Below are 27,491 nucleotides of genomic sequence, written 5' to 3'. Positions count from 1 at the left end.
AAGCATATCCACATGCTCAGTAAACTACACTCATTTATACACACCAGTTTAATTGATGGAATGTCCCTCAGCTAGCATAGTCTTTCTCGGATGCCATGTTTGTTGTTTACAGAAGCGTCGCGGGGATTAGGTTGTTATGGGGACGCTTCTTTCTGACGAGCTGCACATATATGAGAGTAAAGTGTACACCGCTTATCCAGTACATTTAAACAGGAACCCAGCTTTCTCGCAGTAAGCCACATTCTCACAATAACCCGCTTTTTTGTTGTCCATCTGAACATGCTGACAGAACCGTTTGCTTATCAAATGTGATTAACTTGTGTCCACACTCAACAGCGGCACCCAGTGCATTCTGTTATAACTGCCAGTTTTAGTTTGTGTGTTCAGGATTTAACATGCATCTCGCTGTATATATGGCCAGCAAAGCAAAACTTTGCGAAATTCGAATATTTTACTATTCGAATAATTATTGCAGAACGAATACTTGAGTATTCGAAATACGTTTAAGTTTTTTATTAGTTCAGTAAAAAATTCACTGCAAAAGAAATCCTATTGTTATCAAGTGTTTTTGTCTTGTTTTCCATTTAGAATTGTCTAAAAATCCTTAAAACAAGATACATTTAATTGAGAAGCAACATATAAGGTATTTAGACTTGCTTTAAGAGAATGTATGTGTATTTTTCCACTTATTTATACTTCTGCGAGTGCAGTAGAGACAAAATATACTTCTATTCAAGATCTATTCTCTAAAAGCAAGTCTAAATATCTTATGCTGCTGCTCAGGTGAATGCATCTTTTTTAAAAGGATTTTTATGTATTTTAAAATATTTGTAATTTTTATATTATATTCAACATTCTCAGATAATTTTTTTTTCTTCTGCAGTATAGCTGCTAAAGAAAATGTTCATTGTTTTAAATGAGTTTTAGATATTATTTTTGGAAAACAAGCCAAAACAAAAACAAATCAAAAACGTATTTTGTTGCAGTACATGGGGCGAAGACTACCCTCTCTCACCTTTCTGTTCACTTCAATCCATCTTTAACTCACAAAAAAAATAAAAAAAAATTTATTAATAAAGCTTCATATTGCCAATTTTCTTCACAATATGAAATACACAGTGACACATATATTATGATTCAATAAGTCGTGAGTCATCACGTTATAATCTAGCTGCAGCAAGCACGTGCGCTCGGAGGATGAGCGTCCCTGTGACAAAGTGTGCCTCAGCTGGATGCAGTTTCAATCTCTCCCCCTTAGATCGGGACATTCACGCAACTCATAGAAGAGGCGCTGACTGCACAGATAAATGCCAGTTTTGGAGTTTGTAGTTATTTACATGACCTGCTTCCTTATTATTTTAACTTTAATAAAGCCATAACGCATAAAATATAACTGCATTAAAGATATAACGCCAGGGTGTTTCCTTTAAAGACGCTCGACACGCAAGTTTTGCTTCAGTGGAGCAGCAGCTGCAGCTCCGCTTATTTCACAACGAGAGTGCTTCTGTATTACGATAGTTTTATAATGTAACTGTAACAGATTACAGTTTCCTAACTTTTGTATCCTGATTACCTAACGCTGTTACAAGTAATCCGTTACTCCCCAAGCCTGCAGACGAGAATATAATGGAGACTTGGGGATTGGGTTTTTTTGACTTGCTTCAGTAAGCAACCACGCTTGAAAAAATTGAGAGTTCTGGCAAACTTGCTGCAAATTCTCCACTCATTATTTTCATATGCAAATGAGCACACTCTTCATTATCGTCAAAGGCTTGCTGCAGGTTCACCTCTACCGTTGAAGAGCTTCAAACTTCTGGCAAAAATTTGCAGCGAATCACAAGCTCATTTGCATGTGAAAAAAAAGTTTGCGGCAAGTTTGTCAGAACTCTAGATTTTTTGTTAAACACCAACCACATAACAATGCCTGGGTGGGGACCTGGGTAGCTTAGCAAGTAAAGACGCTGACTACCACCCCTGGAGTCACGAGTTCGAATGCAGGGCGTGCTGAGTGACTCCAGCCAGGTCTCCTAAGCAACCAAATTGGCTCGTTGCTAGGGAGGGTAGAGTCACATGGGGTAACCTCCTCGTGGTCGCTATAATGTGGTTCTCGCTCTCTGTGGGGCGCGTTGTGAGTTTGGATGCCGCAGGGGATAGCGTGAAGCCTCCACACGCACTATGTCTCCGCGGTAACACGCTCAACAAGCCACGTGATAAGATGCACGGATTGACAGTCTCAGGAGGCAACTGAGATTCGTCCTCCGCCACCCGGATTGAGGCGAGTCGCTATGCCACCACAAGGACTTAGAGAGCGCATTGGGAATTGGGCATTCCAAATTGGGGAGAAAAGGGGAAGAAAAACAAAAAAACAACACCTGGGCACCCACACACAACACCCTTATATTGTGGCAGCGAGTTTTGCTATCACTAACATTTTCATCAGAAAATGCAGAAGTCTAGATCACTTGCTATGATTGATACTCATTCTTATAACAGTAATTATCAATAGTGAGCCATGTCTATTCTTGCACATTTTCATTTTGTCTGCTTCCTCCAGCAGAAGATTTTGGAAAGAAGTTTAAGATCAATATGGAAATGGTATTATGAGCTCCTAGCAGGTTTTGAGGTACCCCACATATTAAAGCCAGGGTTTAAATATGTACTCTCACCACATACTAGCTTCCTCATTCAAACCAGTACTCAATCCAAATGAGATGCTTTGAAGTTTAGAGCTTAGAAATACCAACAGATACCCTTTGATGGGATAGTTACCCTCATATTTATTTTGACCGTGCATAAGTCCTGTGTCGCTGTTGTTTTTGGTGGAGAAAAAAGTTCTTTTTTTCTTCCACATGGTTGCCATTTAGATAGAGGCAAAACAACATTGTTGAATAAAACAGCTTAAACCAGCCCAAGCTGGTTTGCTGGTCTTAGCTGGTTTAAGATGCTCTAACTGGTCTCCCAGCCTTTAAGTAGGGAAAACTGTTTTATTTTGTTCCTTCTTTCAGTTTCTTTTTTTTTCCGCAGGGGTTTTAGTGAAGGGTAATTCACACAATTCTCATTTCATCTGGCTGTTTCAAACTTACAGAATTAGTTATGAGATTCGTAGGCAGATCATAACACAAATGTAATATCAGAATCATAAACCTGATCCATAATTTATTTATTTGTTCCATTATTATTGCCCCCTTATTTATATTATGCAGCACATACTGAACTTTCACCATAATAAAAAAGAAAAAAGATTGCTAATAATAAATGAGCAATGTTAGCAGCTAAATTCATAGTGACCAATTATTAAGTTCAAGAGTACAAACTAACAGATTCCTAGCGAAAAGCTGCATAAAACTAAATTCTGTAGTAGTAAAATTCTCTTATGTCTTTCAGAGTGTTATACTGCAAATGGAGAGGACTACAGAGGCCGACAGAATCAGACCAGTCTTCAAGTGGGAAGGCCATGTCTTTTCTGGAATGAGACTTTCCAACATCCCTACAATACCCTCAAATATCCCAATGGAGAAGGAGGCCTTGGACCACATAACTTCTGCAGGTCAGACAATTCTAAAGTCGCAACATAATATTCATGTTCTGCAGAATCTCCCAGTGAATTTTATGCTGAGTAAACCCAATAGATTTTCAGATATGTTTACCCTTACAAAAAAGTAAGGGTTATGGGATCAGATGGTAATACCATAATACTTTGATATACTGTACACTATATGGTACTGAATATTGTTTGGTAAGTTAATTAAAAATAGCAATCCTAGTGTTGGGTTCAAGCCCACCTTATTCGAGTCTGAGTCAAGTCCGAATCTTTAAACAATTGAGTCCTGGGGCTGGGTAGCTCAGCGAGTATTGACACTGACTACCAAACCTGGAGTTACGAGTTCGAATCCAGGGTGTACTGAGTGACTCCAGCCAGGTCTCCTAAGCAACCAAATTGGCCAGGTTGCTAGGGAACGTAGAGTTACATGGGGTAACCTCCTCATGGTCGCTATAATGCGGTTCTCGCTCTCAGTAGGGCACGTGGTGAGTTGTGCGTGGATGCCGCAGAGAATAGCGTGAAGCCAGATGTGCTCAACAAGACAAGTGATAAGATGTGCAAAAAAACAACAACAATTGAGTCCGAGTTGAGTCCAAGTCTAGAAGGGACCAAGTTGGACTCAAGACTGAGTCCATAACAGGCTGAGTCTGAGTCAAGTTTGAGTCTGAATGAATCTGTTTAAGAATCTGGATTAAAATTGTAACCATAAACTCAACATCAATATTTTAAGCTTACTTTAACCTTCACAACTAAGAAAAACAATTTGTCAATATTAATGCAAAAAACAAATGATTAGTATCCTGCTAATTTCAAAGTGATTTCAGAATGAAAGCTTATGCGTTAAGTGTATGAAGACAAAACTGTTCTTCAACACACTTCTTATTGTGTTCTGTTGACTTTTTCAATTATTTGTTGCTTTTTCCCCTCCACTGTAAACATAGAATAAAGAAAGTGAAAGCTGTGTTAGTCATTACAACCAGAGTTAATATTATTTTAATTTAGTTTTTATTTCTACTTCATTTTAGTTTAGTTTTATCTAAAATTATGGGTGAAATACATCTAATGTAATTAATTAAATACATTTAATGTGTTTAATACATTTAATAAATGGTAATATTAAAACATTTAATAATGCCCATAAAATTAAATAGAACAATATAAAATAAAAACAGAAGGGATCAGATACCATTAAAAAAAAATATTTATATACTACAGTACTACACTTCACACTTTTCAGTCCTCCTGCTGTGTCTAGGTGTAGCTTACTTCTCAGAAATGTTAAGATCAAACACACCTTGGGCTGACGTTTCGTTCTTTTCACATTATATTTAGTATGGATAATAGGTGAATAGAGACTTCTCACCTCACTTGTGTTCTTCATTGTATTTTCTGACTTTTTTGCCATTGAAATGCAAGTGCCAGCTTTACAGGTAACACACAGAGGTTGTGCTACAAATATGTGACGGACTGAGTTGTACAATTTTCATCATGGTCTATTTCATCCGTCGTATTAGTTTAAATGTCCCTGACATGTAGTTAATTAGATTTTGTCTCGATATAGTCAACATTTTCAGTTAGATATGACTTTGCGTAGTAAGTCTGAGTCTGATAAAACGTGCTCTATTTAATCATTTGCAGTGTTGGGGAACGTACTTTTTAAAGTGTACTTACATTATTGATTTTTCTGGATGAGAGCGACCGAGCACGTCTGGCGAATGGCGATCTCTTTCCTGCACACACATACAGCTTGGGCATGTGAGCGAGAGAGCTAAAAAAGTACTTAAAAAAGTACTGCTGCTCTCAGCCAGAATAATCACACGCAAGGACATATAAAAATCCCAAGTCCGAAATGCATCTGAGTCCGTGACAAGTCCAAGTCCATTAAAATTGAACTCATGACTCGGACTCGAGTCCGAGTCTGAGCTCGAGTACCCCAACTCTAAGTAATCTACTACAAATTCAATTTTCATAATCCAAAACATTATTTTTTTAAGGATCTTAAAACCCAATTCAGGCCTTAACGCTTTTATACAGTCAAACAGTGCATATAGGCAATAGTTTCTATAAAACAAAATAAATAAAACAAATACAGTACAGCAGACATAACCCATTTGTTCACATGTTTACTATATTATATACAGTATTTTATTTTATTTTTTTTATGACAAGAAATCAAAAATTTTAATATAAAAAAACTAAAACAAATAAAAAACCTCTACACTGCCCACCTCTACCAGCTGTGCAGTGTCACGTGCAAAAATAATTCACTCCAGGGCGCACTGCAGGGGAATTTATACCCTACTCATGAAAAGGTTAAACCAAACTAAATGATTTCAAATTAATTTCACTTAGTTGGAGAGAACCGTTTTCATTCAAAATGTTCTTTAGAAAGTCACAATGCAGCATTTGACTGTGGTCCATGAGTGTAGGTTTATTTTTTTGTTCCTGTCATTATATGGACTCAGCAGGGCTTGAAGAGTTTACATTTGCAAAGTCGCCTCAAATCCCTCTGTACTGAAACAAATGCAGTAGAGCCACAATGTGGATGACCGATAGCCTTCTTCCCCCTTTGATTCACTTTCTTTCTGAATACACTAACACACGGAGGACAAAACAAAACATTTCTGTCAAAGGCAACAATCTAACCAATGTTTAACTACAGATAGATTATGATGGAGTATTTGGTTCATTCACACATGTAACACAATATTCCAGCCATACTCTGTTTAAAAAGTTTGTCAATTTGACAAAAGTGTCTTTTTCTGGCTTTTACACTTTGCAGCCTTTTAGAGTTTCGAGTTTCCCAGTTTTTTTCAGCTGTAATGTCACTCCTCGGACACAAGATAGAAGTAGCTTGGAAGATGATCAGAGCACAGACAGAGATGAAAAATGACATTTAAGAGCATTTGACTGCCATACTATTTACTGCTTAAGGGGTAGCTCACTCAAAAAATTATGTCATAATGTATTCCATCCTCATTGCTCAAATCCCTAATGCTTTCTTTTTCTGTGGAACACAAGAGGAGTTTATTTAGGAAAATACCCATGCTGCTCTTTTCCATACAAAAAAAAAAAAAAAAAAGAAGTTATTGCATGAATTGTAAATGCACAAGGTTTGAATGTCCAGATTGCAAGATTTACAGTGAAAAATTACTTAAATTTCAGTCAAATCCTCACACAAAGCTAATGGCATAAAGTATATGGCTTTAAAAGTCTAATATAGTTATGCTGCATTGAAATCATATGGACAATATGTTTATGGTACTTTTCATCCTTTTTGGAGCTTGACAGCCTTTGGTCACCATTCACTTTCATTGTATGGAAAAGCGCAGCCTGAGCATTCTGCCTAATAACTCATTTTGTGTTTCACAGAAGAAAAAAGTTTTGAACCAACATGAGGGTGAGTAAATGATGACAGAATATGTATTTTTGGGTAAACTATTACTTTAATGCTCATCTAACCTGGCTAGAGGGGTGTATGTGTGTGTGTGCAGATCCAGCAGACTGTATGATATGGGAAGTGAAAGCTGGATTCAGAACGGCAGACAGAGATTAAGTGAAAAGGGGCAGATCACCATCAGGAACAGCAGTGTTGATTTTAGGCACATGGTTGTGTGGCATTATGTCTGCTGGGAGTGTATGTAGGAATGTTTTTATGTGTTGTAATCGACTTTGGGAATTGGCTTGAGAGGACCATGCCAAACAGGCTAAGTGACAAGGTTTATGGTCCTTAAATATAATTGAACCTGACTTAAATAACATAATAACTTATGTAAAACATCTATCTATCTATCTATCTATCTATCTATCTATCTATCTGTCTGTCTGTCTGTCTGTCAAAAAATCCAATTATCCAACTATCTTGCTGTCTGTTTGTATTCACATTCAAGTAGTTGATTCAAAAGTCTAGTGTATTTTTAACAGTTAGCAACAGGCCAGGAAAAGAGACAGGTGTGTGTTTTAAAGAAATATGACAATTATTATTTATGTAGTGGATGTTTTATAGTCCCAATTACGTGTACAGAAAGAATGGTTCTGAAAATCTTTGAGTGTGTGTGTGTCTTTGTTTAATGATGTCATAAACTGTGTTTGCATCTCTTTGTTGGCTTGTCTACACACCATTTGACTTGAAAGGAGGGAACTGCAGTCTTGGCATGTGAGAGAGGGAGAGAAAGAGAAAGAGAAATGGAGGTGCCAAGTCCTAATAACCCTCACATTTAATCTTTATTGTGTGCTGTGAAATAGCTATGAAAACATTGAGAGATGGGGCTGAGAGGAAAACCTCTTATTAATTGTGAATAAAAGGATCTGAGAGAGTTTGGGAGTTAGAGGGAAAGGTCAACAACTCCTCTGCTTTCTCTGAGATATGTTCCCTATCTGCCTCTGATTTTACATCTCCTTATAGCCAGACTGATCACAGTGAAATTGGAAACAATAGGTTGACTTTTCTTTAGCTAAAATCAGTCTGTGCTTACCAAAATTCCAAACACTGTCCCCAGTGGCCAAAAGCGGTAAGTGTTGTTTGGTATATAGGCATGTTTGAGCTGTATTTTCCAGTTGTAATGTCCACAGTGGGGCGCCAAAAGCAAGTTTTCAGCTGTACAGGCTGTAATATAGTGAAGAAGAATGCATATTTTATAAACTGTACCACCCAACCCAAACACCAAACCTAAACCTAACCATCAGTGGAGTAAAAATGTAATGCTGGAGGGAAAATTTAACCTCCGAATCACTCTCGTCACTGATAATTATCTGAACTTGATTACTTCCTGTTTTTTGTTTTTTGTTTTTATCCCCTTTTCTCCCCAATTTGGAATGCCCAGTTCCCACAGCTTAGTAGGTCCTTGTGGTGGTGCGGTTACTCACCTCAATCCAGGTGGTGGAGGGCAAGTCTCAGTTGCCTCGGCTTCTGAGACAATCAATCCGCGCATCTTATCACGCGGCTCGATGTGCATGACACCGCGGAGACTCCCAGCACGTGGAGGCTCATGTTACTCCCTGCGATCCATGCACAACTTACCACGCTCCCCATTGAGAGCAAGAACCACTAATCGTGACCATGAGGAGGTTACCCCATGTGACTCTACCCTCCCAAGCAACCGGGCCAATTTGGTTGCTTAGGAGTCCTGGCTGGAGTCACTCAGCACACCCTGGATTCGAACTCGTGACTCCATAGGTGGTAGTCAGCGTCAGTACTCGCTGAGCTACCCAGAACAGAACAAGACTTCGCACTGAATGCAAGTAAACAGAGAACTTAAATATATAATATGAAACAGGTGAGTGAGTAATCAGTCTGAGCTGGGGATATGGGAAATGTAGTTTGTGAGGGGAAAGCTAGAATTCCGAAGATGGAGACCTCTGGCGGCGTTCTGGAGAGATAGCAGATGCTGCAGGTGTAACAGAGCCCCCGGGAGCGGCTCCTGACACGAGGAGGTTGTCTGCGTCGGGGTCTACCACGACCTCTGGGAGCGGGACAATTAGGGAAATTGTTGTGGAATTCAGAGATGAAAGCAGGGTCCAGAATGTCCTCAGAGTTCATCCAGGAATGCTCCTCAGGGCCGTAGCCCTCCCATTCAACCAAGTATTGGAGAGTCCGACCCCGGCGTCGAGAGTCTAGGAGCTTGTGTACCCGAAAGTCCTCCTCTCCATCAATGAGGAATGGAAGGGTCTCTGGGGGTCTTGAGAGCCCTCCTCTCTTGGAGGCGCCGCGGGTTTGAGCAAGGAGACATGAAAGGTGGGGGAAACACGGTAATTAGCAGGGAGTTGTAGCTTGAAGGACACAGGATTGATTTAATGAATGATTTTGAAAGGACCAAAATACCTGGGACTTAATTTCTTGCACGGGAGCCGAAGATCTCAGGTTGACAGCCAAACCCACTGCCCTGGAGCATAGTTGGGGCCAGGCCACCGATGGAGATTGGCCTGCTCCCTCTGTCGGTGAATAGCATGTTGTAAGTGGACATGTGCTTGATCCCATATAGCCTCACTGCGCTGCATCCAGTCGTCGACTGCAGATACATCGGACGGTTCCCCGGACCAAGGAAAGTGTGGGGGTTGAAAACCTAGGATGCACTTGAAAGGAGTGGTTCCGGTGGCTGGTTTGAACAGGGAATTTTGAGCATATTCGGCCCAGGGAAGGAAGCGGCTCCAGTCATGCTGATTCATTTGACAGTATGCTCAGAGGAATTTGCCTAGGTCTTGATTAAGGCGTTCAGCTTCTCCATTAGATTGAGGGTGATATCCAGAGGTTAGACTCACATTGACGTTGAGCAATTTGAAGAATGCAGACCAGACTCAGGAGGTGAATTGAGGACCACGGTCAGAGACAATGTCTTCTGGTAGGCCATAGAAGCAGAAGACATACTGGAACAGGTTCTCAGCACTTTCCATAGACGAGGGGAGCTTGGGCAGAGGGATGAATCTACATTCCTTAGTAAAATGATCCACCACGGTTAAGATGGTAGTGAAACCCTGGGAGTTGGGTAAATCCGTGACAAAATCCACTGTGATATGAGACCAAGGATGACGAGGGGCAGGCAGGGGCTGAAGGAGACCAGATGGAAGCTGTCGAACAGATTAGAGGTGGCACAAACATTAAAATTTTTAACATAGTCAGCAAGGCTGTCGCTAGGTTCTCCCACCAAAACCAGTTTTGCACTAACCTGCAAGTAGCTTGTGCGCCTGGATGCCCGGAGCAGGCCGAGTCATGAACCCACTGAAGAACTCTGTTGCGCAAGGATCTGGGAACCAAGACTTTATCAGGAGGGCAGTCAGTGGGACTGGGTTCTTCATTCTGAGCTTGGGTGATTTCAGCCATAATATCTCATTGTACAGGAGCGACAATGAGGGTTGGTGGGATTATCGGGGTCAGGGGGTTGTTGCAGTTAGTAGACCCATAAATGCGGGACAGGGCATCTGCTTTGGTGTTCTTGGAACCGGGTCGAAAGGTAATGGTGAAATCAAATCTGGAGAAAAACAGAGACCATCGAGCTTGACGGGGATTTAGTCGTTTAGCAGACTGAATGTATTCCAGGTTGCGATGATCCTTGATAACCAGGAAAGGATGACAAGCTCCCTCTAACCAATGCCTCCACTCCTCGAAAGCCACTTTCATGGCCAAAAGTTCATGGTTGCCAACATCGGCATCTCTCTCAGCAGCTGACAACTTGCGTGAGTAGAAGGCACAGGGATGGAGTTTGATGGGAGATCCTTGTCATTGAGAGAGCACTGCACCTACTCCTGAATCAGAGGGTCGAGTGGGATCTGGATGATGGAGAATGGGTGCAGTTTTAAAGTGTTGTTTAAGATCATCGAAGGCTTGACGAGCAGAAGGTGTCCAGATCAGTTTCAGAGCTTTTCCATGGAGCAAAGAGGTGAGTGGAGCAGCAACTGAGCTGAAACCTCGGATGAAACGTCAGTAGAAATTTGCAAAACCAAGGAAGTGCTGTAGTTCTTTGACAGACATGGGTAGTGGCCACTTCAGCATGGCTTGCACCTTTGAAGAGTCCATGGTGACTCCCTCTGGGGAGATGACATACCCCAGGAAAGAGATGGTTGATTTGTGAAACTCACATTTTTCCATCTTGGCATACAGTTGGTGTTGAACAAGGCGGTTGAGCACCACTCTGAAGTGTTGAACATGTTCATCAAGGGAAGAAGAGTATATCAGAATATCATCAATGTAGACAATGACCCATTTGCCAATAAGATCATGAAAAATGTAATTTACATAGGCTTGAAAGACAGATGGACTGTTGGAAAGTCATCACCTGGTAGATGGAGATGAAGACCTCTGGTGGTGTTCTGGAGAGATAGCAGACGCTGCTGGTGTAACACCTAGGGGACTGGAAATCTTGGAAACAACAAGCCGACTCTCTGTGTCTTTATGTTTATATAGGCAAACCAACCTTTAGTAAGCTAATGTAAATTCTAATTTTAAAGACATAGTTCACCTAAAAATGTAAATTCTGTCATCATTCTTATGCAGAAAGCAAAAGGAAATATTTTAATAAATATTGCGGTCCTTCCTCTCAATAAAATGTCAGTGGATAACAGTGTTAATCTTGTCAACAAAATTAGTAACAAAAAAGTTAGTTGATTTTGTTAATGATAATGAAAAAAAGATGCATCATGGTGATAATTAAACGATTTGAATTAAAACACTGTGAAGAAATTATTATGTGGAAAAAATATCACTGAACAGTGCACAAACAGAAGAAAATACATACAAGACTGAACAAATGAACTGCTTTTCAAATGGGTTAATTACCTCAATCATTCTGTTTATACATGAGATTAATCACTACATCCACAACATATATATAACAACTTTCCTCTACACAGACAATGAAGCAAGTGAACAAGTAAACTATAACTGTTACGTGCTAGTCAGAATGCGTAACTTGCGTTATAAATATGCTGTTTCTGTAAAAACGCTGAAAAAACATATTAAAACACTGAAAATGAATTACAGTCTCTAAAGCATGAAGAAATCAGAATTCTGTAACTTATCAGGGTTAACACTTCATTATATTCATTGTATGCTATTATTTCAGGAGTACCGGTTTTCACAACAAGGACATTTTGATGTATCTTGTATATGTTTATACTGTATATGTTTTAAATAATAAATGTGTATTGCTTTTTCCTAAATATTTAAATAATTGGTTGAAGTTCGGTCTGTTACGTGTTGTCATCCGTTTTGTCATTTTGCACATTATCATCTATTAAAATGTTATTTTCATTTATTAAAATTATATGCTATTTTAGTCAGAGTTAAAATTACTAAAATTAGCGGTTATGACATGATGAAATATTGACTAAATTTGAAGGGCATTTTTGTTAAAGGACTAAAACTATAAGCTACTTAAAGCCACCATATAGAGACAACTGTATGCAATCCAATCAATTCCAATAAAAGGGATAAAATAAAGTCTCGCTTGGAAATCACATTACCGTGTAAATTGTTTTTTTTCCCCAGAAAGCATTTAAAGTTCAATTTTGTTTACTTCCTCAGGCCGTATTGTCTTTTTTGTTAGTGTAAGTGTAAGCAACCGTCAACCCTGTTTGCGCTTTTGCCTTGATTCAGCTGGTTATAGTTTACACTGTTGTTTATGTGGTTGTGGAATTGATTGTGTCATTATCCACTTTCAGATGAAAGTTCAGTGAGGCGGGCTTTGTGTTGGCACATAATACCGCAAGTGTGTTCTACGTGACATAGATACAATAGACTGTGACAAGCATCTCTAATGATTTCATTGAACCTTTTGTAAAAGCCTCTATTCACTACCAAAATGTATTTGCTGTAGCATTTTTAGCTGTGTCAAATATACATCAATGTCTATTTACCTGCTTTGTTTTGTATTTTTTTGGAGAAGTATAATGCTAGATATCAGCTTTTACAGGCCTATGCTTGAATCTCAATTCTGCTGAAGCACATGTTTGCCATGTTGGCCGAACCAGACTCAAAGTCTATTAGGCAAATTTCCCTCCCTGATATTTCCTTTGGATACTGCTTAACTGTAGAAGGCTAACAGTGTGGCTGGGGTGTTCAGGAAAAAAGGCTATTTTCAGCCATTCCCTACTATATATTTTGCATGCTTTTGTTGTTAAAAAATCCCAGTGTTATTTTATGAATAGCTTTGTGCCAAAGTTTTAAAAGTTTATCATAAATTTTATGATTATGGCGCATGGAAAGCAGTTATTAAAGAAAAGCTTTTGAACCCAGTCAAGACAAGAACAGCTGGGTTTCTCTCAGTACAGATGGATTGGTATCCTGAAACAAATTAGAGAGAGAATTTGTTCTGTTGCTGTTACAGTAAACCATAACTGCTCAACACAGTGTTCTTACACATCAGTTTGTTCTCAGATCTAGTGTCTTGATGACCTTTGTGGTCACCATGGAGAGCTTTCAGTTTTTGTTTGTGGAAAAACTAAGCAGAGAAATGTCCTAAGATTCCTTAAGAGAAATACAACTAATTCTCTTCTTGAGATCTCTTCTGAAACACATGTGAGATTACTAGGGTCTTTGCTCAGGAGAAAAATGTAAGATGCAGAGGACATATATATGGAAGGATAGATAGATAGGTAGATAGACAGACAGACAGACAGACAGATGGACTGTCAGATAGACAGATAGACTGTCAGATAGATAGACAGACAGACGGACGGTTGGATGGACTTTTAGATAGATAGACGGATGGACGGACGGACGGACTATTAAATAGATAGATAGGCAGACAGACAGATAGACAGACAGACAGACAGATGGAAGGAAGGACTGTTTATGAGACACTGTTTTCTGAGGTGCTGTGACAGTTGATTGCATAGTTCCAATTTTATTTTTGATTATTTCAATTTTATCAGTAAAGAAGTTCATGAAGTCATTACTGTTGTGCTGCAACGGAATATATGGTTCAGTCAGTGCTTTATTCCTAACCAATTTAGCCCCCAGTACTGAAGGATTGTTGTGGTTATATTTTTTGTCAGCATATTTCAGTTTGTTAAAATATGCTGACCTGGCAGCTTTTAGTGCCTGTCTGTAGCTACAGACACTATCCTTCCATGCACCGCGAAATACCTCTAATTTTGTATTCTTCCACTTGCACTCCATTTTCCGAGCTGCTCTCTTGAGAGCATGAGTGTGATCATTGTACCATGGTGCAAGGTTTTTTTTTCTTTAATTTTCTTTAATCGAAGGGGGGCAACACTATCAAGAGTGCTAGAGAAAACTGTATTTATACTTTCTGTTATTACATCAAGTTCTTCTAGACTTTTTGGCTTACTGAGTATGTGAGACAATTCTGGAAGATTATTAGTGAAGCTATCTTTAGTGGTCGAAAGAATAGTTCTACCTGAACGATAGCATGGTGTAGATTGAGTGACATTAGCTGATCGCAACAAACAAGAGACGAGGTAATGATCTGAGATGTCATCGCCCTGCGGTAGAATTTCTATAGTATCAACATCAACTCCATGTGACACAATTAAATCTAGCGTATGATTATTGCGATGAGTTGGTCCTGTCACATTTTGTCTGACTCCAAGAGAGTTGAAAATATCGATACATACTAATCCCAATGTGTCATTTTCATTATCTGTGTGAATGTTGAGTCACCAACAATTAAAGCTCTATCTACATTAAATACTAGATCTGATAGAAAACTTGCAAATTCACCAAGGAAACCAGAGTATGGCCCGGGTGATCTATATACTGTAGCAAGGGCAAAAGACGACAGAGATTTTTTATTTATATCTGACGGTGTCATATTAAGCATTATTAGTTCAAAAGACTTAAACTTATATCCTGTCCTCTGAGTAACACCAAAAACCCGATGCTTCAGACAAGGCTCATGTTTATAACAATAACCTGGGGGAGTAGATTCATTTAAACTAATACATTCATCTGGTTTAAGCCAGGTTTCAATCAAACAGTGTGCATCCAAATTATGATCTGTAATAATGTAATTTGCAATTAGTGCTTTGGTAGAAAGAGATCTAATGTTAAGTAGCCCTACCTTTATATGATGTTTATCTTCAGTTTTTTTTATTTTATTTTTTTCAAGTTTTCTAAATTATTTAGTGAGAGTTTTGTGTTTGGTAGTTCGGGGAACAGGCACAGTCTCTTTGTGATATCTAGGTGATACAGTCTCTGTGTGTTGTAGTTTATGTGACCTGTGTGACGTCTCAAGGCAGCTAGCAGACGTTCGGATTAACCAGTTTTTCTTCTTCCTGACCTGGGCCCCAGTTAGTAAAATAATATCATTATTAAGACTATGAGCCAAATTACTAGAGAGGAGAGCGGCACCTTCCCTGGAGGGATGGAGTCCGTCTCTCTTTAGCAGGTCAGGTCTACCCTAAAAACTCTTCCAATTGTCTATAAAGCCTAAGCTATTCTCCAGACACCACTCAGACATCCAGCCATTCAGTGACACTAATCTACTATAAACGTGGTCACCATGACAAGCAGGGAGGGGGCCAGTGCATATTACGGTGTCTGACATCATTTTTGCAAGTTTACACACCTCTTTAACATTACCTCTAGTGATTTCTGACTGGCGAAGCTGGACATCGTTAGTGCTGACATGAATAACAATTTTAGAAAATCTATGTTTAGCATTAGCCAGCTCTTGTAAATTTGATCTGATGTCAGATGCTCTGGTACCCGAAATGCATTTAACAATAGTGGCTGGAATCTTTATTTCCACGTTCATTACAATAGAATCACCAATTATTTGGGCTCTTTCAACATGATTCTCAGTGGGTGCATCACTGAGTGGTGAGAATCGATTGGAAACCCTAACAGGAATGGGAGAGTGGTGTCGCTTTGCTTAGTGAGTATGCCGCAGAGACATCACCCAATCGCCCTGCTTCGGGGGCTTTTCAGCCAGAACCAAAGTGTGTGTGTTGCTCACTGTACTACCAGCATCCAAAACATTATCTACCGGCTTCTCTTTCTCACTGACCTCCACTAGCATTCGGATTCGTGTCTTTAACTCATTTATCTTCTCCATCAGCTCGACTAATTCCTTACATTTATCACATGTAAACCCCTCACTGCTGATGGAAGAAGCTATAGTAAACATGTGGCATGTAATGCAGGAAGCAATAACATGAGCAGATGCCATGACTTACCGCAATTGTTTGTTGTTGTGGTTGTTCGTGAGCGGCAAGGGTTAGATAGATGTGGTTCCTAATCAGCTGATGTTTGGGATTGATGCAATAATCCATGTAAAACACAGTGGAGAAAATGAATGCATGCAGTCGAGATGCGAGATGTAGACAAGCGGAAAAAAGTGGAAAAAAGAAAGAAAATAAACAAGAGAAACAGGTGCACGTGGTAAAATACACACAGATGAAACATTAGAAAAGTGGAAAAACCTGAGCACATGGTAAAATGGCAATGGATAAAATGATGAGCATATAAGAATAAGCAATGCTAAGCAGGCTAGCAAGCTACAAACACTTGCGCAGTGTGCCATCAGCAACAGGAACAGGAACCAATATTTGTATAGAGGCTATCAATATCAATAGAAAACAAAAACGTATTTTCAGTTACTATAATTCTGAATATTTCTGAGTTTCTATACAAAATAATATGTATCCTTAATGTAACTGGGATGCATCTGTGATAGAGGATTTAAACAATAATCAGTATATTCTGCCACCCGTCATGAGTCTGAGCCACAGTCCGATACTATGGGTCGACCACATGGAACTTCAAAGGGATCCATCCATGTTGTTGGATCCTTATGTATTTTTACATAGATAAAACTGACACGTACGTAGACAGACAGATAGATAGATAGATAGATAGATAGATAGATAGATAGGTAGATAGGATGATAGACAGACAGACAATATGCATAGTGACCACAAAAAAAGCAAAAAGTGATCTCATCTGTGATTGCTCTTTCATAAGGTCAGTTCTAAATCCCTGTCATCACTTTTAGAAGTAATAAATCCCTACCAGGGTTTCCAGTAAATACCGGTTTTTGACGGATAAAATTTAATTCAGACATGGTCGGACACAATGTCCGGTAAAAATATTAACATGAAGTGTCAGCTACTTCTTTAGTTGATGCCACAAATGCACAACGTGACACCATCCCAATGATTACAGCGCTTCGCTGACACAGAGGTTTAAACTTTCAAGAAGCTTGTGGAGTTCTAATCCGCGACTACAGCGGGTTTTATACCATACACTGGCAAAAGTAGCCTGCGATATTCCCGTCTGTAGTGCCCTCAGTGAGAAGCTTCTCATTTCAGAAAAATTACATTAAACAGCTTTGCGTTGCCATCTTCTGGAGGATCTTTTATGCTATGAAAAATCTGAGGAAAATAGTCATAAAAATAAAGAGTCAAGAAAATTAGCCAAGATGAGAACTTATATGACATAATTAGGGGTAGACGATATGACCAAAATCTTACATCATGATATTAGTAATTTTATATCACGATAACGATATATATAGTGTAGTAATTTTTTTAACCAATTAATATTGGATTATATATTAAATATCCATATTGTAATGCCTATTTATATTTTTATTTTTATTTTATTTTTTGGGATAATCCAGTCAGAGAATTAAATACGTACTTCCTCTTATATAATTTTCTCTTTATTTGGAACTTGACAATAATCAAAGTAAAAAAAACAACAACAGAACACTCAACTTAAATTTCACATTATGCCACATTTCAGTCTGATATGTTGTTGACCTTATTATTATTAAAAACTTTCCTCAAGAAATTCAAGATCTATATATATAGGCCTATAAAAAACTAAAATAAACACTTTTTGCAGAAAATAACCAAAATTATGTATCCACTTCTTTTAGAAAATAAATATCAAATAATTATAAACCCTTCTTGCAAAAACATAAATGATCGAAATAATGTGGAGTGCATCTTTTGCCTTTATCATTCTTTTGCGTGCTTCATTTTGAAGAGGTAAAATAGATTGAACCCACACCAGATGTCGCACCTGTTTTAATAGCAAGCTGCTCTTCATTTTCTTGACTTGTTTGGGAGGTTACCCATTTTTTGGATATGTGTTTTTTTTCAGGGTTTTCGCTGGGTCAAAAATGAAGTAGTGTGAGTGATCCCGACCCACTCTAGCTTTCCTGTAAATTTCGGGAAGCCTGCTGGACTCGCTCGCACTTGCATGATCCAAAGAAAGCGCACGCAACACTCACATGAAACACAGATGCGTGTGTCAGATAGAAGTATATTATTCATATCACACAGTCCTAGACATGACCTAACGATTTTTGTTATTTAAATATTTATTTATATGCGATAGGACATGTGGCAAATTTGGTTTAGCTTTTTTTTTGCTTTGCCTACTTTTGCTCCCTGGTGAATGTTTCTTTTTTTTTTTTTTTTTTATTAAACACTTATTCCATCAAAGCCATTTTTTTTCAAATAGAAAAGCAGCTAGACAGAACAAACGTTTGCCATTTTGTGTCATTATTATATCACATTATTATGCATAGTCCATCACGTTAAGCGCAAAATTAAATGACCAGATTTTTTTCCATTTGTCCGACAAACATTATCATTCCCGGACACGTTGGCCGGCACCAAAATTTCTTAGCGGAAACTCTTATCCCCACATTTCCAAAGGCAGAAGTATTTCCCCATCCCATTAACCAGCCAGAACAGATGATGTGCTCAACACATGAAAGACGCTGAGATTCTTTATTCACTCTCAGAAGGGTCTTGACCCTGCAGGCTTCACTGGACACACACACATACACTTATCATAGAAATACACCTTTGCACACACACATATGCTCATACACATACACACATTTCAAGGAGACCCCGAGGGCAAACAGGGCTGCGTTTGGTGATCAAAGCCACCTATTATATCTGGTCTGGGAGTGCACCCCTGCATTCTCTGTGCTAGTGCTTTTCTCCCACCCTTGGGGGTAGGAGGGGTGTGATTAGAGGTTTTAAACAGCAAGATGAATTAAAGTGATCACTGAATGACCCCAGAGGCAACCTGGATCAAATGAAGCCATATAGGAACCTGGCACAATGTATTACTAAGTTTATGTGTGTGCATCCAAGCAGCAATAGAAATCATAAGGAAGTTAATAATTTTAAAGGGATATTTCACCTTAAAATAAAAAATCTGTGAACATTTGATCAGATCATGATGTTCTAAACCCATATGATTTACTGACGTGTTTAAATAGACTTTTTAGAGGCATAAATGCAATCCAATAATTAATCTTAACTATATATTACATAAAAAATTCTAAACAAACATCAGTTCTTGGTTCAAGAGATCCAACTCATAAGTCATTCGTTTGGGAATTAAACTACACTGGTCATGCATTATGCTTTGCATTGTAGAAACGCTGTCAGATTATTAAGAAAACACTCTCAGGGAATTTTAGGATGCTGTTCTGTCCGCATTGCTGAAAGAAGCAGCATGTTCGAGAACCGTTAACTCAACAAAAGTCATGAAACTCATTTGGTTCCGATGTGTACTGGTTGCTTTTATGACTTATAATCTCATCTTCTCTATTGAACCTCAATCGCCCTTAAGACTTTAAAACCAAACAGGTGTCTTTCCTGAAGAGGGGAATACATTATTCAAAAAGCAATGCAAAGTAGCCATTATATTTCACTGAGTCATAATGTAAATCCCATCAGGCCTGGCGGGCTTGTCGCTCCTGATTGTTGAAATACACACTCTGCTCCAAAAGCCATACTGTTTTCTAAGCAGGCCAGATCTCATTCTCCTTAAGAAGAAAAAAAAAAAAAAAAAAAAACAGGAGGGAGAATAGGCGATGTTTTGCTGACTCCAAGCTGAGGTTAAGTTTCCCCGGACACAAAAAGAAAGCCCTTGAAAAGGCGCTTCACTCAATACACTTTCCTGTTGTAAAGAGAGAAGAAGAGAAGCTGGAAAGTGTTTTTGATAGGGGAAGAAAAGACCGTGGCACGCCCTTTTGATTCCACCTAACAATGGCTGAAATCAGATAGCTGTAGCCTCAGGGTCGAGTTGGAGATGTTGCATTGTAGCTCCTTAAAGGCGAGAAGAATAGCTTTTCTAGCAATTATCATTATTACTGACTGCACGGGGCACCTAAAGTGCACGCGAAGGGGACTTGGTCGGACTGTTTTATGATGAGTGTTGGTTTTGTGAAGAAATCGACTAATCACTGCCTCGTCTGGCCATATAGTTGTAATCAATACTCTGTTTGATGGCTTTATGGGGTTTGGCGGTAGACATCAAGCTTGAAAGTACGCACCAGAGAGCTTAAAGGGGTTTCAAATCAGACAAAGCCAGTAAACTCCGCAGGTCACTGTCTGGACAGGAACAAAGCCCTTCCCCAGGCCCTCATGTAGACGCCGGCCTGGAGGTGGACATGCTTGGATAGGCAGGGCAGGGGAAGAGAAAGAGGCTCAATAAAGCACATAGGTTCCCTCTGTTGGGTGAGTTTATGTCTGACTGACAACCCATGAAGAGGCTTTTTGTTGGTGTGACAGCTATGCTTGAAATAAATGATCTTGTTTTAACAGTCTGTCTCTCTCTGTCTCTTTCTGTCTCCCTCTCTCGCACAGGAACCCAGATGGAGATGTTCGGCCATGGTGTTACATCGCAGATCTTGAGGATGGAATCTACTGGAAGTATTGTGACATTCCAACCTGTCAAAGTGAGTGTTTTGAGAAGACAATAAATAAACAAATAAAATCTGAAGAACTAGTGGTGGGGGAGAAAAGTCTGAATTTTAAAGTATCGCAATATTTTACTTCACGATAATATCGATATTCCAGCACCAAGAATTGCCGTCAAATTTATATTTGGGGGGGGATGTGTGATTAAGCACCACTCAAAGAAAATGAGTGAGAAGAAACATACTGAGGAATAAGGTCAATGACCGCTCAATTATTTCTATTCAACAAAAATGCAAACTACGAACTAGCTAAAATACAAGTGAACAGTTTGTGTCATTTAAAAGGATGTCCATACAGATCCTCCACACAGCTAGACTGGGCTTTCAAGAAATGATAAACATGCTGGAACAAATTTCGCTATTCGCTCTTGTTGTTTTTTACTGACACTGACAAGTCTATGCTCTATGCTACTTCTATGGTTCAATGATGAAGAAAAGAAGGAAGTTCAGCACTTGTTGTGCAAAGCACCGAAGTCCAATGAATGAGAAACAAGTGAGTAAAAGGTCACAATATATCAGTTTTGAATCGCAATCTCTAAACTGTATAGGTAAAGATTTATTTTTTTTATTTTTTTTTATGTTGGCTTGACAAAGCCTTGTCTGAAAGTGTAAACTAGTTTTTTTAAAATGGAAATTTTAAGGTTATAGCAAAGTCTTTCTAGCAAGGCAGTCCACTGGCAGCTATCTTTGGAACGCTCTCAGGAAGCTATTTCCAGTCATGAAAGTGCAGCTCCTATCTACTTGAATAGGGGAACACCGAAATCTTAAAAACGGTTGGATTACGATCAAAGAACATATTTTAAATCAGCAGTAAAATCGGACAACACTGGAATCATAAATTGTGCTTCTTGTATGTATCTAAAAGGTGATTGGCTCTTTACCTGTAAGGCGGGACTTCCTTTCTACATCCGTTGGTCGTTGGGCATTCAGATTTCTCCCATTCATTTTAATAGAAGTGTCCTGTCCATGCTAAATTGTCTCTGGTTATAGATAGACAGATTAAAACAGATTAAAGGCCTTGTGTGGGTTAGTTTACATTTTAATTTTTTACAGTTAAAGTTTGAAAAGTCTTGGCCCATTTAAACATTCCATGAATGGAAGTCTATGGGATTTGTGGAATTTTTTTATCTTTTGCTGAGCGAAAATCGCAAGTCTGAGAAGTTAGAAAAAATATAGCACAGTAAAGCTACCTTTCCAGCATCGGGTCGAACGGTTCTTGATGCAAAACCATGCCGTTCCATGGTGATCCAGGCCACGGTTATGGTTTCTTTTTCCGTTATGGTGCTTCAGTGTACGTGACAAATACGTAACAAATACGTCAGTTGGTGACGGCGTGAGAGGTAAACATTAGAGCGCGATATGAAGGATAATCGCAAATTCCATTTGTAGGACTTCTTTTTCTCCTGGTTTTACTCTGCTAAAGCACAGAAAAGATATGTTCCTTGACGCAAAAGGAAAGGAAAGATAAAAAGACAAGAGGTTTACCATCATGTGTTGAGGGGTTGTACATGCCATCAGACACAAACACAGAAAGGTAAAAATTCAAGTCAAGTCAAGTCAAGTGGGTTTTTATTGTCATTCCTCTATATAGCTTATATACATTGGAACGAAATGTCGTTACTCCAGGACCTTGGTGCAACACAGAACAGTATGCAAGACTACATAAATTGCAATACATAACATTGTGAGACGAGTGCAGGACAATAAATACACAGAACAGAACAATAGATACAAGGACAATAATTACACAGGACAATAAATACACAGAACATGAGCTGTAAACTGTAAACTATTTTGTAGTGTAGCAGCAATAAGTATAGCATAATTATATGTATATGTATATTTAAGTATAGCAAAAGTATCGCATAAACGAGTTCCATAATAATAAGCTTTGTAAAGTGCAGGTGTGCAATGTTTTTTAGTCATACTGGGTTAGGTGTTTGACTAGACCAGGTGAGCATTGGGAGGCAGCTGGGTGTTGAGTAATCTGACTGCCTCAGGGAAGAAACTGTTGCGGAGTCTGCTGGTGGTGTCACAGATGCTCCTGTACCTTCTGCCAGATGGCAGGAAGGTGAAGAGTCCATGAGAGGGGTGAGAGGGGTCGTCCGCTATACTGGTGGCTTTGCGGAAGCAGCGGTTGTTGTATGTGGTGTCGATGGTGGGTAGAGAGACTCCGATGATCTTTTCAGCTGTTCTCACAATTTGGTGTAGGGTCTTGCGGTCGGAGGCTGTGCAGTTCCCGTACTACACAGTGAGACAACTGGTCAGGACACTCTCTATCATCCCTCTGTAGAAGGTGGTGAGGATGGAAGGGGGGAGTTTGGCTCTGTTCATCCTCCGCAGGAAGTGGAGGCGCTGCTGGGCATTCTTGGCTAGGCAGGTGGTGTTGAGAGTCCAGTAGAGGTCTTGGAGCTTTTGACTCTCTCCACAGTTGTTCCGTTGATGTGCAGTGGTGAGAGGTCTGCTTGGGTTCTCCTGAAGTCAACAGTCATCTCTTTAGTCTTATCAACATTAAGAGATAGATTGCTGTCTCTACACCATTCTGCGAGCTGGTTCACCTCCTCTCTGTACACTGACTCATTGTTGCTGATGAGGCCCACAACTGTAGTGTCATCAGCAAACTTGAGGATGTGATTTGAACTGTACTTTGCAGCACAGTCATGAGTCAGCAGACTAGCTAAAAAGGACATTTATTAACAAAATATTATCCGAGTAATATAATGATATATTATGAGTTTTATCTACCTCCCTGATGAAAAAGGCATGTAGAAAAATATAGACCTACTAGTTAAACCATCATCATAAAATCATTTCTTTTTAATTTATTTTTTTATTAACCTCACCATAGAATTTTGCCAGCTACCTAGAAACAAATGAGTTTCCTTGGCTTTGGCAAATTGACAATTGTGAGTCGTCATGTACTAAAGCAATTCCACCAGCACGGTTGAGTGCAGTTAAGCACGGTTTGTAATCGTGTAGTGCCGAACCATGCTCAAGTGAATATGCTACTATAACCGTTCCTCACCATGCTCAGAACCGTTTGGCCCAATAGTGGAAAAGCGGCTTAAGTCAAAACAGTCTGAATGTCTGTGCCTAGTTTGGTGGAAATAGCTTGAAAGCTTTAGTAGGAATTATTCAGAAATTTTGGTCTTGGTTAAGGGTTTTTGAAAAAACCCTAACCCAAGTCTGTATATTAACCATATGTTGACTTTGTCAAGCCAACATACAGTAATAAGCATGTTATTATCTTATCACAACCCAGATATTGATAGCGCCAGGTCCCTGCTGATTCCTGCGGTCACACAACACTTCGCACTCCATTCACTTTCATTTAGATGCATCCAGACGTAGTAGACCGGAAAGGCAAGCTTATGTGAAGAAATTTTGTGTTATGCTGCATACCAAGTTCAAGTCTGGTGAACTCTCTACTATGAATTTGGATGAGGAGAAGATGTGTGACCAATAGAAGATTGAAACATCACACACTGATGCCTTGGCTTAATACAAAGAATACATATTACAAAGCTGTGTGTTTTTGTTGTTGCAAGAAAGTGAGTAGATGGTACATTTTAACATTTTAAATATAATATGAGTGGTGGTGGTGTAGTGGCCTAAAGCACTGAACTGGTAAGCAGAAAGTTGTTGGTTCAATCCCCACAGCCACCACTACTGTGTCCTTGAGCAAGGCACTTAACTCCAGGTTGCTCCAGGGGGATTGTCCCTGTAATAAGGGCACTGTAAGTCCCTTTGGATAAAAGCGTCTGCCAAATGCGTAAATGTAATATTATTTGTTAACACAGAAGCCCTCGAGTGTGACATCATATTCTGTCTGTTGCAGTGTCTGAAATAATTTTGCACACTCAAAGCCTGATGTGACTGTGGCTTTAGAAAAAAACAAAGAGCACACACAAAGAAAGGAATTTAGCAACAAATCTGTAGGTTCCCATCATCAGGATTATGAAACTGTATTATGCAAAACTGCATTTTTTTGGAACTATTTTGGAAGGAAATATGACTAATTGCTTCATCAGAGATCATACTGTCCCAGCATGCACAGATACTTTTGTGTTGCCTGTCAACACTAGATTTCTTTGCATTCTCCACCCAGAGAGCGTATACAAGTGTGTGTGTATCTGTGTATTTAAAGGTAATTGTGCACCACAAAACATTTAGATCTGTGTTGCATCAATATTGATTATTCACGTTTTCTAACCTACTTTGTTCGTAAAATAAACATCGAAAATTCGTTCTCTTTCTTTGGCTGAGTAATAATGAATAAGTCTTTCTGTGCATGTCTTGAGGACAGATGTGTGTGTGCATGTGTATACGAGTGCAAACTCATTTTCCTGTTAATCAGATTTGTATAATCCCACTAAGCATGTTTTCTACTGTACTGGCAGAGAAAGACAGCCGTCCGTCCCTGCCTTATTTTCATTTGCTTAAAGAGGCCCTGTTATGCTTTTTTGGATTTTACCTTTCCTTTAGTGTGTAATGTTGCTGTTTGTGCATGTAAAAGGTCTGCAAATTTACAAAGCATTAAGTCCATGCCAAAGGGAGTTACTCTCCCACACAGAAAACACTGCTCCTGAACTGCCTGAAATGCCTGGTTTGCAGTCCAGCCATTACTTCCGTGACATAGCTACGTCACTATGCAACACATTTGCATAACGCCTGCCTCATGTATGCACTGCTCAGGAAGCCTCGGGAGCTGAAACTCGATTATGGTAAGGGGCGTTACATTTCTGACACACACTCTAAGCGGATGACCAATCACAACAGACTTGGCCAGCTGGCCAATCAGAGCAGACTGGGCTTTTCAGAAAGGGCTTTAAAGAGACAGGAGCAACAACAGACCGTTTCAGACGGTATGAGAAAAATAATGTGTTTTTTGAACATTAAAGCATGTAAACCTATTCTAGTAGACCCCAAAATAAAATTATGAACCTGTAAATGAGCATAATATGGGCTCTTTAAAATTAAATATAGTGTTGCTTTAATGTTTATTCACTGGCGTATGGGACACCACAGCTATGAGCCCATGAAATTCTGCTAAGTTTTGACATCTTTACTCTGCAAAGCAAGCTGCATCTTATCAAGCTGCTATATAGCCTATCCCACGCCAATCATACCATAAAGAGAAGACTGGGGCAATTGTCACATGGGGAAGTTGTCATAAAGGCTGTTTCTCAGTAAAAAGTAAAAAGTCTATATTCACAAATGTATGCTTTTTCAAGCAGAGATGCTTTCTTGTTGGGCAGTTGCAGCTGTGTTTGTGAACTTGTGTCTTTGTGAGATATTGAAAACTGATTCTGAAAAGTCTTGCGAATAGTGAGAATGTTTTCTGACGCACGGGACTGTTCGGTCCATGCATGTATGTTTTGGTGCTGAAATGATATGTTCTTGTATCCAGTGTTGTTATTGATGATAATATTTAGATTTTAACTAATAACTATAAGCTGTTTCATGAGGTGGGGTTGCAAATGTAGACAATACAAATGAGATACATTTTCTTGAAAATGTAAGTCTGAAGTGTATTGCTTGTCAGTTGAACATTAATTTGTACATGTGAACAGCATATTTTAGTAAAAACGCAAGTTACAAAATAATTATATTAGTTTTTATAAATATTGTTAAATAAAAATGTTAATATAGGTAACAAAATCTTTAAAAGAACATTGCATTAGTTGTGCATAGATTACCCACAATAATGAGGAAATTGAGTAAAGGGATGAACATTGTTAGAGTGCAGATTTGTAAACCGGCCCCTTGGTAGAATGGAGAAAATTTTTTGGCCCTCGCCCCCTTCAAAGTTGCCCATCCCTGATCTAGATGCAGTAAGTACCACATATTAATATATATAACCCTGAAAACAATGCGTAATATATACAGATGTGCTTAATTAATATGCAAACTTTAAGACGCGAGCTAGGACATTTGGATTTTTTGCAAAAGTATTTTATTACTGTAAGACACGATGGGCTCTATTTTCATAAGCACGCTATGACCGTGTGCTACGTCTTATCCCGTTTTTGTGAGAGCGCAATTTTCGTGCCAGCGTAAGGGCAAGTGTGGGTGGGTTGGAGTGTTTGATCTAACTGTGGGTGTAGGCTCACAAATTGTGGGTGTATTGTATAGAAATGAAGTGATGCAAAGTGCAATGTGCTATTTTCCTGAGAAATAGGTCATTGTGCTAAAACGTTTCAATTCGACATCTGTTTTCAGCGCAAAGTCTAAATTCAGTTCCTGCATTTGCAGTTTGGAGATTTCACCAGCAGGTTTGTAATAAAGTTCATGTCCAAACTCTGAAAATATAGTGGAACATCAAATTATGTCCCTGACTGGTATTTTTCCACCTGTTGTTGTAGAGTGATTTTTAAGTCAGTGCAAAAGGGGCTGGTGGAAGAAGTTGGAGAGTAAAACGTTTGGATTTTGTATGATTTTTTTGACCACTTTTTTATTTTGATGGTTCAGTTTTTTTTGTGTTTCAATAAATGAATACATTTTTAAAAAATCTAATTCGACCAGTAGAAGTGAAGTGCATGCCGATACAATCACTATTAATACTAGCCATGATTTGTGTGTCAGTAGAGGAAAATGATTAATAATACTTACATTCTCTATAATTTAACGGAGCATACATCCATATCCTAAACCACATTTTCCATGCGCATAAAAGGAGCATGTCCCATTTAACAAAGAAGCAGTTAATGCACAAAATAATGTAAGTCCATATTTCTATTCTTCTAATTCACTGCAAA

At 39.0% G+C, this 27,491-nt stretch overlaps 1 protein-coding gene across 2 annotated transcripts in view; it reads left to right on the top strand.

Annotated features, from left to right (window-relative positions):
- The window catches only part of LOC127425400 (kremen protein 1-like), a 116,893-nt gene that overhangs the window by 55,303 nt on the left and 34,099 nt on the right, over positions 1–27,491 (top strand). For both annotated transcript variants that reach the window (XM_051671400.1, XM_051671391.1), the window contains exons 2-3: positions 3,385–3,547; positions 20,621–20,712. In XM_051671400.1, the coding sequence (XP_051527360.1) occupies positions 3,385–3,547; positions 20,621–20,712 (255 nt within the window). The remainder of the gene's footprint in view (positions 1–3,384; positions 3,548–20,620; positions 20,713–27,491) is intronic.

Source organism: Myxocyprinus asiaticus, chromosome 3 (assembly GCF_019703515.2).
Source record: "Myxocyprinus asiaticus isolate MX2 ecotype Aquarium Trade chromosome 3, UBuf_Myxa_2, whole genome shotgun sequence".
NCBI lineage: Eukaryota > Metazoa > Chordata > Actinopteri > Cypriniformes > Catostomidae > Myxocyprinus > Myxocyprinus asiaticus.
This window is presented reverse-complemented; position numbering and strand designations above follow the sequence as displayed.